The 12,044-nt window shown below is 38.5% G+C and overlaps 1 protein-coding gene across 5 annotated transcripts in view; it reads right to left on the bottom strand.

Annotated features, from left to right (window-relative positions):
• Positions 1 to 12,044, bottom strand: part of SERAC1 (serine active site containing 1) — a 55,812-nt gene that overhangs the window by 29,787 nt on the left and 13,981 nt on the right. For 2 of the 5 annotated variants that reach the window (XM_025294335.2, XM_025294336.2), the window contains exons 2-7: positions 11,757 to 11,875; positions 10,952 to 11,043; positions 9,813 to 9,849; positions 7,445 to 7,581; positions 4,395 to 4,484; positions 2,841 to 2,972 (exon numbers count right to left, since the gene is read on the bottom strand). In XM_025294335.2, the coding sequence (XP_025150120.2) occupies positions 2,841 to 2,972; positions 4,395 to 4,484; positions 7,445 to 7,581; positions 9,813 to 9,849; positions 10,952 to 11,042 (487 nt within the window). In that variant the 5' untranslated portion in view covers position 11,043; positions 11,757 to 11,875. The remainder of the gene's footprint in view (positions 1 to 2,840; positions 2,973 to 4,394; positions 4,485 to 7,444; positions 7,582 to 9,812; positions 9,850 to 10,951; positions 11,044 to 11,756; positions 11,876 to 12,044) is intronic. The other 3 variants (XM_006075705.3, XM_044924046.1, XM_044924047.1) reach the window with 3 other exon arrangements.

Below are 12,044 nucleotides of genomic sequence, written 5' to 3'. Positions count from 1 at the left end.
ACTTTTTCAAAATCTACATGCCAGGGCTCCAACTTTGATGTTTCTGATAGAGCAGAAATCTGAATGGAGTCTTGGAAGGCAGATTTTGAAACAGATTTTTATTCTAAACCGCCACTCACATTCTCCACTGAACTAGTTCAGTTCAGTCACTCAGTTGTGTCCGACTCTTTGCGACCCCATGGACTGCAGCATGCCAGGCTTCCCTGTCCATCACCAACTCCCGGAGCTTGCTCAAACTCATATCTATCAAGTCGGTGATGCCATCTAACCATCTCATCCTCTGTCGTCCCCTTCTCCTCCTGCCTTCATTCTTTCCCAGCATCAAGGTCTTTTCCAATAAGTAAGTTTTTCGCATCAGGTGGCCAAAGTACTGGAGCTTCAGCTTCAGCATCAGTCCTTCCAATGAAGATTCAGGACTGATTTCCTTTAGGATTGACTGGTTGGATCTCCTTGCAGTCCAAGGGACTCTCAAGAGTCTTCTCCAACACCATAGTTCAAAAGCATCAATTCTCTGGTGCTTAGCTTTCTTTATAGTCCAACTTTCACATCCATACATGACTACCGGAAAAACCACAGCTTTGACTAGACGCACCTTTGTTAGCAAAGTAATGTCTCTGTTTTTTAAAATGCTGTCTAGGCTGGTCATAGCTTTTCTTCCAAGGAGCAAGTGTCTTTTAATTACCTCCACCATAGTTTGGTCTCTGGAGAAGGCAATGGCACCCCACTCCAGTACTCTTGCCTGGAAAATCCCATGGACGGAGGAGCCTGGTAGGCTGCAGTCCATGGGGTCGCTAGGAGTCGGACACGACTGAGTGACTTCACTTTGACTTTTCACTTTCATGCATTGGAAGAGGAAATGGCAACTCACTCCAGTGTTCCTGCCTGGAGAATCCCATGGACAGAGGAGCCTGGTGGGCTGTCGTCTACGGGGTCGCACAGAGTCGGACACGACTGAAGCGACTTAGCAGCATAGTTTGGTCTCAGGTCAAACAACAGGGAGGGAACACACCCCAGCTCATCAATCAACAGAAAATTGGATTAAAGATTTACTGAGCACAGCCCGGCCCATCAGGATAAGACACAGTTTCCCCCTCAGTCAGTCTCTCCCATCAGGAAGCTTCCATAAGCCTCTTATCTGTCAAAGGGCAGACTGAATGAAAACCACAATCACAGAAAACTAATCAAACTGATCACATGGCCCACAGCCTTGTCAAACTCAATGAACCTATGAGCCATGAAACTAGGGCCACCCAAGATGGACGGGTCATGGTGGAGAGTTCTGACAAAACGTGGTCCACTGGAGAAGGAATGGCAAACCACTTCAGTATTCTTGCCTTGAAAACCCCATGAACAGTATGAAAAGGCAAAAAGATATGACACTGAAAGATGAACTCCCCAGGTTGTTTGGTAGGTGTCCAATATGCTACCGGAGAAGAATGGAGAAATAACTCTGGAAAGAATGAAGAGATGGAGCCAAAGTGAAAACAACACCCAGTTGTGAATGTAACTGGTGATGGAAGTGCAGTCCAATGCTGTAAAGAGCAATATCGCATAGGAACCTGGAATGTTAGGTCCACGAATCAAGATAAATTAGAAGTGGTCAAACAGGAGATGGCAAGAGTGAACATCGACAATTTAGGAATTAGTGAACTAAAATGGACTGAAATGGGTGAATTTAATTCAGATGACCACTCAAATTAAGTAAGCTTATTTTTACATTATAAATTACTATAGTCACCAATCAGTCAAACTGACTGACTAACTCGTATGGAGGCAGAGATCTTATTCCGAAACTAAACTTTTCTTTGAGAACATTATTTTTTTTACATGTTTGTGAAAGTGAAAGTGTTAGTCACTCAGTTGTATTCGACTTTTTGTGACCCCATGAACTGCAGTCTGCCAGGCTTCTCTGTCCACGTAATACTCCAGACAAGAACACTGGAGTGGGTTGCCATTTCCTCCTCCAAGGGATGTTCCCGACTCAGGGATCAAACCCAGGTTTCCTGCATTGCAGGCAGATTCTGTACTGTCTGAGCCACCAGGGAAAGTGAAAAAAGCAAAAGCAAAGTCGTTCAGTCATATCCGACTCTGTGACCCCGTGGACTGTAGCCCACCAGGCTCCTCAATCCATGGGATTTTCTAGGCAAGAATATTGGAGTGGGTTGCCATTTCCTTCTCCAGGGATCTTCCCGACCCAGGGATCGAACCTGGGTCTCCCGCATTTCACGAAGACGCTTTACCATCTGAGCCACCATGGAAGCCCTCTACTAACAAAGTATACTTTAGTCCCTGTACTATATTCAGAGCAGATCTGAGGTCTTGCTCATGTATTTTTACTGCAGAACCTGCAATTTTAAATATAATTAAATATTAAAAACCTTTCTTAAAAAACAAACATACACATGGCCAATTAGGTACATTTGACTAATTATTATATTAAAGCCAAGAGACTGTCAACTGAAAGCACGTATCACTTTGGTGCAGCCAGCAATTAAAATATATCTCATTAAATAGGAATGAAAAAACATGACAACACATTAAGCTATACCTATCAGAATCAAGAGTTTCTCCCATCAAGTATAAAAACTTCATTCTGGTAGAAAGTTTATACAAATATATCTACCTCCATTTTCAGGGGTTCCTACCAAATACCCCATGGCTACCAGGCCAGCAGGTTTCGTACTTTATCACTGGAGTTTCTTTTAAAGTTTTTGAAAATATTGTTTACACATGTTAATATTTCCTGAATTATTCTCCTTCTTTGATGTCTCTGGCCCTTCATTTCACATCAGAGATCACGAGCTTGCCGATGTGTGCGGCGTGCGCAGACGTCTCCTTACCGTGCCAGTGACGGGCCTCCGACATCTCCTGGACGGCCTGCAGTCGGGCTGCTCTGTCATCCGACCGGCTCTTCCTCAGCAGCAGCCACACGGCGCAGTCATGATCTTCTATATCGACTGTACTAAAAGTGTCTTTGTGATAACAAAAAAAAGACAATGTGAACTGCTAAAACGTCTTCATCCTCACATGTAAGAGGGTAGTTTGTTAAGTATCTGAAATCTACAATAGGGAAGTTAAATCCATCGCCAGGTGTTGATAATGACTGAGGCTTGTTCTCAGTTCTGTCATATTATGATGTTTCATTTGTTACGTACAATATGTACGTGCTTTTGTTTTATATATTATGTTGGCTTTCACGATAAGGTCTTTGTTTCTTTTTGGCTCCTTTTCCCTAAAGAAACTTTTTATTATGAGAAATATCAAGTATATGAGATAGATTAAAATAATAATACATTAACAGCCACATGTTTACCACAATTAGATTTAACAAATGTTCTTATTTTGCCATAGCTGTTTAATCTGCATGGTGCGTATAATTTATTTTACTTTTTTGCTGTGCTGAGCAGCTTGTGGGATCTTAGTTCCTTGACGAGGGATTAAACCCAGGCCCTTGACAGAGAAAGCGTATAGTCCTGACCACTGGACCACCAGAGAATTCCCCTGGATGTGTATATACTTTTTTCCTAAACTGTGTAAAAGAAAGTTGCAGAAGTAATGATATTTTACCCTTTCATAATTCTAAATGCATCTCCTAAGAATAAGCCTACATTCTCCTATATAATCACAATGCCATTATAACACCTAGGAATACTAACAAAAATCTTCCAGATCGTCTAAAAATCAGTCTAACTCCATCTTCAAATTCCTCCAACTTTTCTCAAAATATCTTTAGAGCTGTTTAAAAAAAAAAAAAAAAAACAGGATTTGGTTAAGTCTCTTATATAATTCTAGGAAGTTTCCCACCTTTCCTGTTTTATCACACCAACTTTGTAAAGAGATCAGGTCAGCCCTTTTACAGGGAGCTCCACAATGTAGATTTGCCCAATTGTGAATCTATATTTTTGATGCAATATGAGAAAGCATGGAAATGATTTTCTAACAAATAATTTTGAAATATTCATCAAAAGAGTCTCAATATTTATTTGGGCTTCCTTGGTGGCTCAGAGGGTAAAGTGTGTGCCTGCAATGCAGAGACCCGGGTTTGATCCCTTGGTCAGGAAGATCCGCTGGAGAAGGAAATGGCAATCCACTCCAGTACTCTTGCCTGGAAAATAAATCCCCTTGGATGGAGAAGCCTGATAGGCTACAGTCCACGGTGTCACAAAGAGTCGGAAACTATCTAAAAATAATGCATCCATAAAGATAGAAGCAAAAATCTTTCCAAGGCATCAAGTCCTTAAAATTAAGTAGAGCCCAAGAGAACAAGGTTATTCAATTTTCCATAGCTACAATAAATCTTAGCACAAGAAATGGAAAAAAAAACACCTCAGGCTGATCATTGAATGACTTTCAGATTACTGATAAGGATTCTCAATTAAGTATGTGATACTTACCAGCAAATGGACCCCGAAATATCCTGGCTGATGTTGCCAATACTTTTCTTACTGCTTTGTGAAGCTCTTTTCTTGCCTGGTAGGTGATTCCTAGAATGATTACAGATGTAAATAAAATCAAATAGGTACTCTTAATGCTGTGCTCCAATACTTCAAAGAAAAATGTATAAATTAAGTTCTGATTTTTTAAAAAGAAAATGTAAAATAGCATCTTTCTTTTTTTACTGTCACTATTAAAGCAACTAAAACCATTATGGGAACAGAGTCTCTGAATTCCTACCCCCCTTCCAAAATTACTTTCCTAGTCAGGGAAAAGGTGAAAACAAAACAAAAGCAAACACACTAACTCAAGCTAACAAAAATCCTCATATACAACACAGGATTAACTATATTTGAGAAAATGTCACTTAAAAATACCCCTCTCAAAGCGAAAATTAGAGATACCTGACTAGTGAGATTCAGCTTTACTATATAAGTAAATTATATGCTATAAAAACTAGCTGTGTAACTGATGTAACACACCATGAAAGCATGCTGAAATAAGTAGGGTACACTAACAATACATGCAGACTGGAGAGGGCGGGGATAGATACAGCTGCAGACAGGGGAGCAGCAGAACCTGCCTGACTCGGGGAATGTAAAGTGCTCACAGGCATGATTATTCTGGCTGACGATGTACAACAGGCAGCTGTAAATCTAGTGTGATGACTTGCCAGGCTACCCATATCCTGATGAAAAGATACTCTGCTCTAAAAGTTCATGTTCACCAAGCAATCATCTGATTACTAATTGGGTTTCCATCTGACCTAAATATGGAGGAGAGGAGGGTTTCGACTAGTAGAGCCAGGTTTTCCAACCTTGATGACACATTTTTTTTTCTCCCTCTGTAAATAAGTTGGCATTCATATTTATGAATCCATCCCATGAGTTTAGGGTGCATAATAATAAATGCCTTAGAGCAAAAATACCTCTGAGCTAAGTGACAAAGATCATGTTTTCATGTTTGCTAAACTGAGGACCAGCCTCTGAACTGACAGTCCTCGTGAAGTAAAGAACTCCAAGTGAAAGTGAAACTCGCTCAGTCATGTCTGACTTTTTCTGACCCCACGGACTGTACAGTCCATGGAATTCTCCAGGCCAGAATACTGGAGTGGGTAGCCTTTACCTTCTCCAGGGGAATCTTCCCAACCCAGGGATTGAATCCAGGTCTCCCGCATAGCAGGTGGATTCTTGACCAGCTGAGCCACCAAGGAACTCCAAGTTTAGACTAAAGCAGTTGGCTAGTCTTCACCTGACTTAATTACAGGAGAGCTGCAAATTTGGGTTAAATATGTGAAGTCCAATATTTGATTTTCAATTAATTCCTTAGCAACTTGGTTCTTACAGGTCTGGTTGTTCTTACAGTTAGCTGAACCTCTTTTATTAATGTTGTATTCATTTTTTAAAAATTTTATAGTTTTTTCTTCAAGTTTTATTGCACAACAATTGACATACAGGTCCGTATAAGCAATGATTTGACTCACATGAAATGAGTACCGTAACGTTTAGTGAACATCTATCATCTCGTGGATACAAAATTAAAGACACAGAAAAAAAATTTTTCCTTGTAAGGAAAACTCTGAGGATTCATTCTCATAATAACTTTCATATATAACATACAGCAGTGTTAGTTACATTTATATTCATTAATGTACGTTACACCCTGAGTACTTATTTGTCTTATAACTGGAAGTTTGTACATTTCGACCAGCTTCATCCAATTCTCCCTGCCAATGGTAAGCACAAATCTGATCTCTTCTCTGAGTCTGTTTGTTCTTGATGTATAATTGACTTACAGCATTGTGCTAGTTACTGGTACTGATGTTGTTGTTTAGTTGCTAAGTCCTGTCTGACTCTGCAACTCCAGGGACTGTAGCCTGCCAGGCTCCTCTGTCCACGGAGTTCTCTAGGCAAGAATACCAGAGTGGGCTGTCACTCCCTTCTCCAGGGGATCTTCCCAACCTAGGGATCAAACCTGTGTCTCCCGCATTGACAGGCCGATTCTTCACCACTGGGCCACCAGGACTGTTGATACCACAATATAACAATCACTGGGGCAGGAACTATGGGTTTTTTATATCCTTTATTTTTCTACTTTTCTCTGTTCTGTATCTAATCCTCCTGATCACTTTTAAAACTGGGTGGTTGGGGAGAAGCTTTTCCTTCACAAAGTTATTTCATTTTAGTTTGATATAGTTAGTATGGCTGGGAGACAACTAAGAAAAGTTTCCTTTACTGTGAAACATTTTAGTTCTAATTTCTGCCAGTCACATGAAGTAATTTCATACTTCTATACATTTCAAAATGATCAGCACGCTAAATCTAGTTATCATCTCTCACCATGCAAGAATACTGCATAATTACTGACCACACTCCCCACACTGAACACTTTATATCTGTAACTCATTTATTTATAACCAAAAGATTGTACCTCTCAATCTCCCTCGCCTATTTCTCTCCTTCCCCAAACCCCACCCCTCTGGCAACCACCTGTAGGTGTTCTGTATAAATGATTTGGTTTCTGTTTTGTTTACTCATGTTCGATTTTTAGATTCCACATATACATGAAATCACACAGTATTTTGTCTTTCTCTGTCTGACTTATTTCAATCAGCATTATACCCTCTGGGTCTATCGTGTTGTTACAAATGGCAAGGTTTCATTCCTTTTTATGGCTGAGCAATATTCCGTTGTGTATATATACACATATATCTTCTTTATCCATTCATCTATTGATGGGCACTTAGGCTGCTTTCATATCTTGGCTATCGTAAATAATGCTGCACTGAATAGAGGGATGGATAATCTTTTAGAATTTTCTTTGAATAAATACCCAGGGATGGAATTGCTGGTTCTAATATAGTTCTATTTTTAATTTTTTAAGGAATCTGAATACTGTTTTCCATAGTGTTTGTACCAATTTACATTCCTAAATACTCATTTTTTAAATTCAATAACTAACTTCCATTGTTCACAAAGATGGGATTACTTTACCATGACCATGAACTTACCATGATTTTCTGTTTTATCTAAAGAAACTGTGTGCACATATATATATGACTTCATTTTTTCTCTTTCTATCACTTGAGTATCTAATGTCAAAGACTTCTTCAAGGCCAGAACTTCATATGTAATAAATAAAGAGCCTCTTAAAAAGAAACAAAAAATTCATCATAAACATATAATCTAAATATAACACAGGAGCCACTCTTTTTTAATAAGCTTTCTGTAGAACTTTTTCTTTCTTTTTTATTGGGAAACATAGTATGAATACGGTAATGTGTATATAACATACATTATACATATATATATGCAAATGTATATACACATTTCAGCTTAACAAATAAGAAATATCTGCATTACATTCCCAGGCAAAAAACATTAACAGTACCCAGAAGCCCACAGTTCATCCCTCCCTGATCCTGACCCTGTCTCTCATCTTTATAGCCAATTATTATTCTTTGATTATAATAATATCCTTGCTATTCTTTATAGTTCACCACCTAAACATGAACCTTTAAACAACAAGGCCTAATTTTGTCTGTGAATGTCAAAGGAATGGAATCTCACTGTATGTACTCTTTAGTTCAGCCTTCTTCCTGTGAGATTCACCCATGTTGCTACATGTATCTCGAGCTCAAGCATTTGTATTTTCACGTGGCATGTGATTCATCCACTGTGTGGCTATATAACGACTTACTTATTCATCCTACCACAGATGGGCATTTAGGGAATTTCTGTTTTGAGTCAATTACAAACAGTGTGTTATATACACATCATATACTTCTGCACTGGAGGCATGTGTATATGTTCCTCTAAGATACATACTCGTGTTCTATAGATACATATGTTCCTCCAAGATACATACTTAGAAGTAAAATTATAGACTTTCTGAAAGTATTTATATATTGTTCAACTTTACTAGATAATGCCAAAGTGTTTTTTAAAAAGATTAGTCAATCTGTACTCCTTAACACCAGCATATGAAAATTTCTTCTCTCCTAAGCGTTAAACCTAAAATCAAATATTTGAAGTGAAACACAAGGACTGCTCTGACGACCCAGTGGTTAGGACTCTGCCCTTTCACTGCCAAGGGCCCAGGTTCAGTCCTTGGTTGGGAAACTAAGATGCTGCAAGCTGCACGGTAGAGGTGGGAGGGGAGCAAACTAGAATTTGTTTTTAAGTGAAATACAATGTTGTATATCCTAAAGTGCAGGATTTTTTCCCCCTAGTCAGACTGATTTACACACTCCTTATATCCAGACACAAAGGCTGCACTCTGTGAACTCAGAGCTTAGAAACGACAGTTATATGAAGCCTTTTCCCGACCTTCCCACCCTACAGCAAAAGCAAGGAAGACAGAAAGGCCAGACACTGCCAGCACCAGAAGAATGGAGAGAAAGCTCTCGAGAGTCATCACCTCTCTCTGGGGGGATCAACCAGGGCAGCCAAAACAAACAAATCTATTCAGTATTTTTATCACATGTTTCATGAAAGACAAAATTCTTTACTAGAAATTGTGATTTTTCACAATATTCCTGAATTTTACTGTGATATAAACAAAGAAACTGCATCATAGAAAAGAATATAACATTTATCTTTTGCCTGGAATGAGTCCAAGGAAAAAAATCCTCTAAATATGTTCTGTCTTATCTTACAATGTCATGGCGAAATGTATGTATTTGGATAAAATAGCAAATATATCTACTTTATCATTTTAGCATCTAAGACTTGATTTCATATTTACATTAATGAAAAAGAATATTATTAACAGAAACACTAGAGCAGCATTGGACATACACTTAATATATATCCATCCCTCCTCTCCAAAAAGAAGAAAAGAGAATGAAAAATAACAACCTTTGGAAGAAAATCACTCCATTCATTAAACATGTGCCTCTTAAACAGCATGAAATGGGAGTGTCAATCTAGTGGTTTTCTCAGTCAACCTCAATTCCTTTCATAACAGCTTTATGGTGACTCAAAGCACTTTCAAAAATAATTTTGACTATAGTTGATTTCAGCTTTCTTGAACCTCTTCATAACCTAACACAAGATGTGATCTTAGGTATGTGAAAGCTAATCAGTGAGTGCCTGCTCTGTACTTGCCAAGTGCTTTCCTCAGAGCAACAGTGCCAGGGCAGAACTCCCAGATCTACACTTAGATCCAAGAGAAAACACTCCTCAGGGCTTAAAGTAACTGGATCAAGACAACACTGAAGTGACAGAACCAGTGATTAACCAGTGATGAATCCACATGTTCGCAGATTCCAAAATCTATACCCTTTCAGTACCCCTATGCTACCTGTAAATTTCTTCCACTGAGCTCTCAAACAGTAGTATAATGAAGTCAATTAACATTTCACAGTTGACACTTACCCTAAAATAAGTGATCCAGTAAACTTTATTATATTTCCTTCAAAAAGAAAGGGAAAAAAAGAAAATGTCAATGTATAATTTGTTGGATGTATAGAAGCTTTGTTCCGGGTTTTGTTCAGAGCTTCAAATAATGCTGCCAAGAAAACATTTCTCCTCCCTACTGAGGGTTAAGGAACTCTCCACTGACTTCCCCATACATCAGCCCAGGGAGTTGGACATTCCTCCCAAAATCTAGGAAACAGTTCCAGAACAGGAAAGAGGACAATTCCAGGAAGTCTTCTTTATTCCAAGATGGCTTCCTGGACTTCCCGAGGAGCAGCTGGTTTGTTTCCTCCTATACTGCTGCCCCTGTTCCTTCATATTAGGATGTTTCTTTTTCACTAAGCCCTGGAGACAGAACGCAGACTCACAGCCTTTTCTGCTGCCCTACAGTATATTCACTACTCTTGAGTTTGTTCCGCTAGAAATGATGAGAGAAGAAAAGCTCCCTTCTCGGTTCCACTCCTTTTTGTATTTTTAAAATACAAAATCACAGAATTTTCCAGATGAAAAGGATCTATCCTAAAAACTGATCTCTCTTAAAGACCAAAAGGAAGTTCCAAGAGGACAGACTTTGTCTTATTCAATACTGTACCCTCGGGGCCTAGTAATAGTACCCAGCACAAAGCAGAATGAATGAAAGATGGCCTAGGCTAATATTCTCATTTTACAAATAAAGGTTAGTAATAAACATAAACATTTACAAATAAAGACAGGAGATTGGTGCTAGACCTTAAGTTCTTAGAGGGCAAGCAAAACATCTTCCTGGCTCTCCACTGAATTCCCAGAACCTAATACATGGGCCTGGCACCAATGTTATAGGAGCTTAATAAATAGCCGCTGAAGAATGGAGTGAGACTTGAATTTACAAGGATGAGTACGAACCTGACAGGAACAAAGGGAGGGCGAGAGTCCCAAGAAAAAGGACTATGCGTGGCTCTGGGCCTACAAACTGGGGGTGAACCATTAGTGCAGAAAAGTTGTAAATAAATCTGAGATTTATCACGGATTAAATAAGTTTTTGTGGACCACCCTGGAAACTTAACCAGAATTCTATCACTGTTTCTACAAGAAAATACTGTCGTTTAAACTGTACTCACTGATATCTCTCCAGTATGTGCTGCTTTTTGGCGGAGGAGTCGAGGTTCCCATTCTTCTACAGCAGATGACACAATAAGCAGCCAGGGACATTCTGTGCATTTAGAACAATTGTAACAGATTTAATTTAGCATGTAATTAAAAATATTTCTTTTAACTATAAGAACACATCATTACAGAATAGTTCCACTGCTCTAAAAATTGACTGTGCATTATATATTCACCCCTTTCCTCTACCTTCCTCTAAACCCTGGCAAACACGGGCCTTTTTACTATCTCTATAGTTTTGTCACTTATAAAATGTTATTATAATTGGAATCATACAATGAAAAAAAAAAAAGGACATGTCACAATCACAGTAGATTGACCACAGAGTTAAAGGGAAAAAAAAAACTTTTCTATTAAAACAAAATTTCTCCCTTAAAAATTTAAAGCAGACTTATTAGAATAGTATTTTGCTGGTACCTTGATGATTATTATTCAAACCGTATCCAATTGTGAACAATGATTAGTAGGAAATAGGAAAAGAAGTTATTGAGAATATCAATATAGGTGTCAAAAAACTTTAAATGCCTTTGATATATATGCATATAGATAGATACTTATATTTATCTTTGGTAACTGTGAAGTCCCTACAGAAGTGAAAAGCACTCTGAATGGAAGATATACTTAGGACCCATGGAAGTGTTTAGCCTTTCTTCAAATCCTTTAAGATGGTACCCAATATTGTTTAAAATCTTTGAAATTTAATTGTTACTTATTGGCATCCTGACAAAGAAGATGCTGCTCAACTATCTAATCACTCACCTTTCATGCAACGATTTAACCAACTAAGTGAAGGTGATCTAAATATGATGCGATGGTTTTTAGAACACCTCAGTATTCTAGAATCAGGCTGTCTCCAGATGAAACATTTCTTCTTTTTTCTTTTGGAATAAGAGAAAAGAAAGAAGATGCCTTGAGGAACTCGTGAGAAATGGTCTTTGGTTTATTTTAATACAGTAAAAACATCTGGCAGCCTTACAGAGATTAGGGGGAAAATAATCTAACTAATGCTTGGTGTAAGAAAATCTGTTAGGAATAACACAAAATAAA

Source organism: Bubalus bubalis, chromosome 10 (assembly GCF_019923935.1).
Source record: "Bubalus bubalis isolate 160015118507 breed Murrah chromosome 10, NDDB_SH_1, whole genome shotgun sequence".
NCBI classification, from domain to species: domain Eukaryota; kingdom Metazoa; phylum Chordata; class Mammalia; order Artiodactyla; family Bovidae; genus Bubalus; species Bubalus bubalis.
This window is presented reverse-complemented; position numbering and strand designations above follow the sequence as displayed.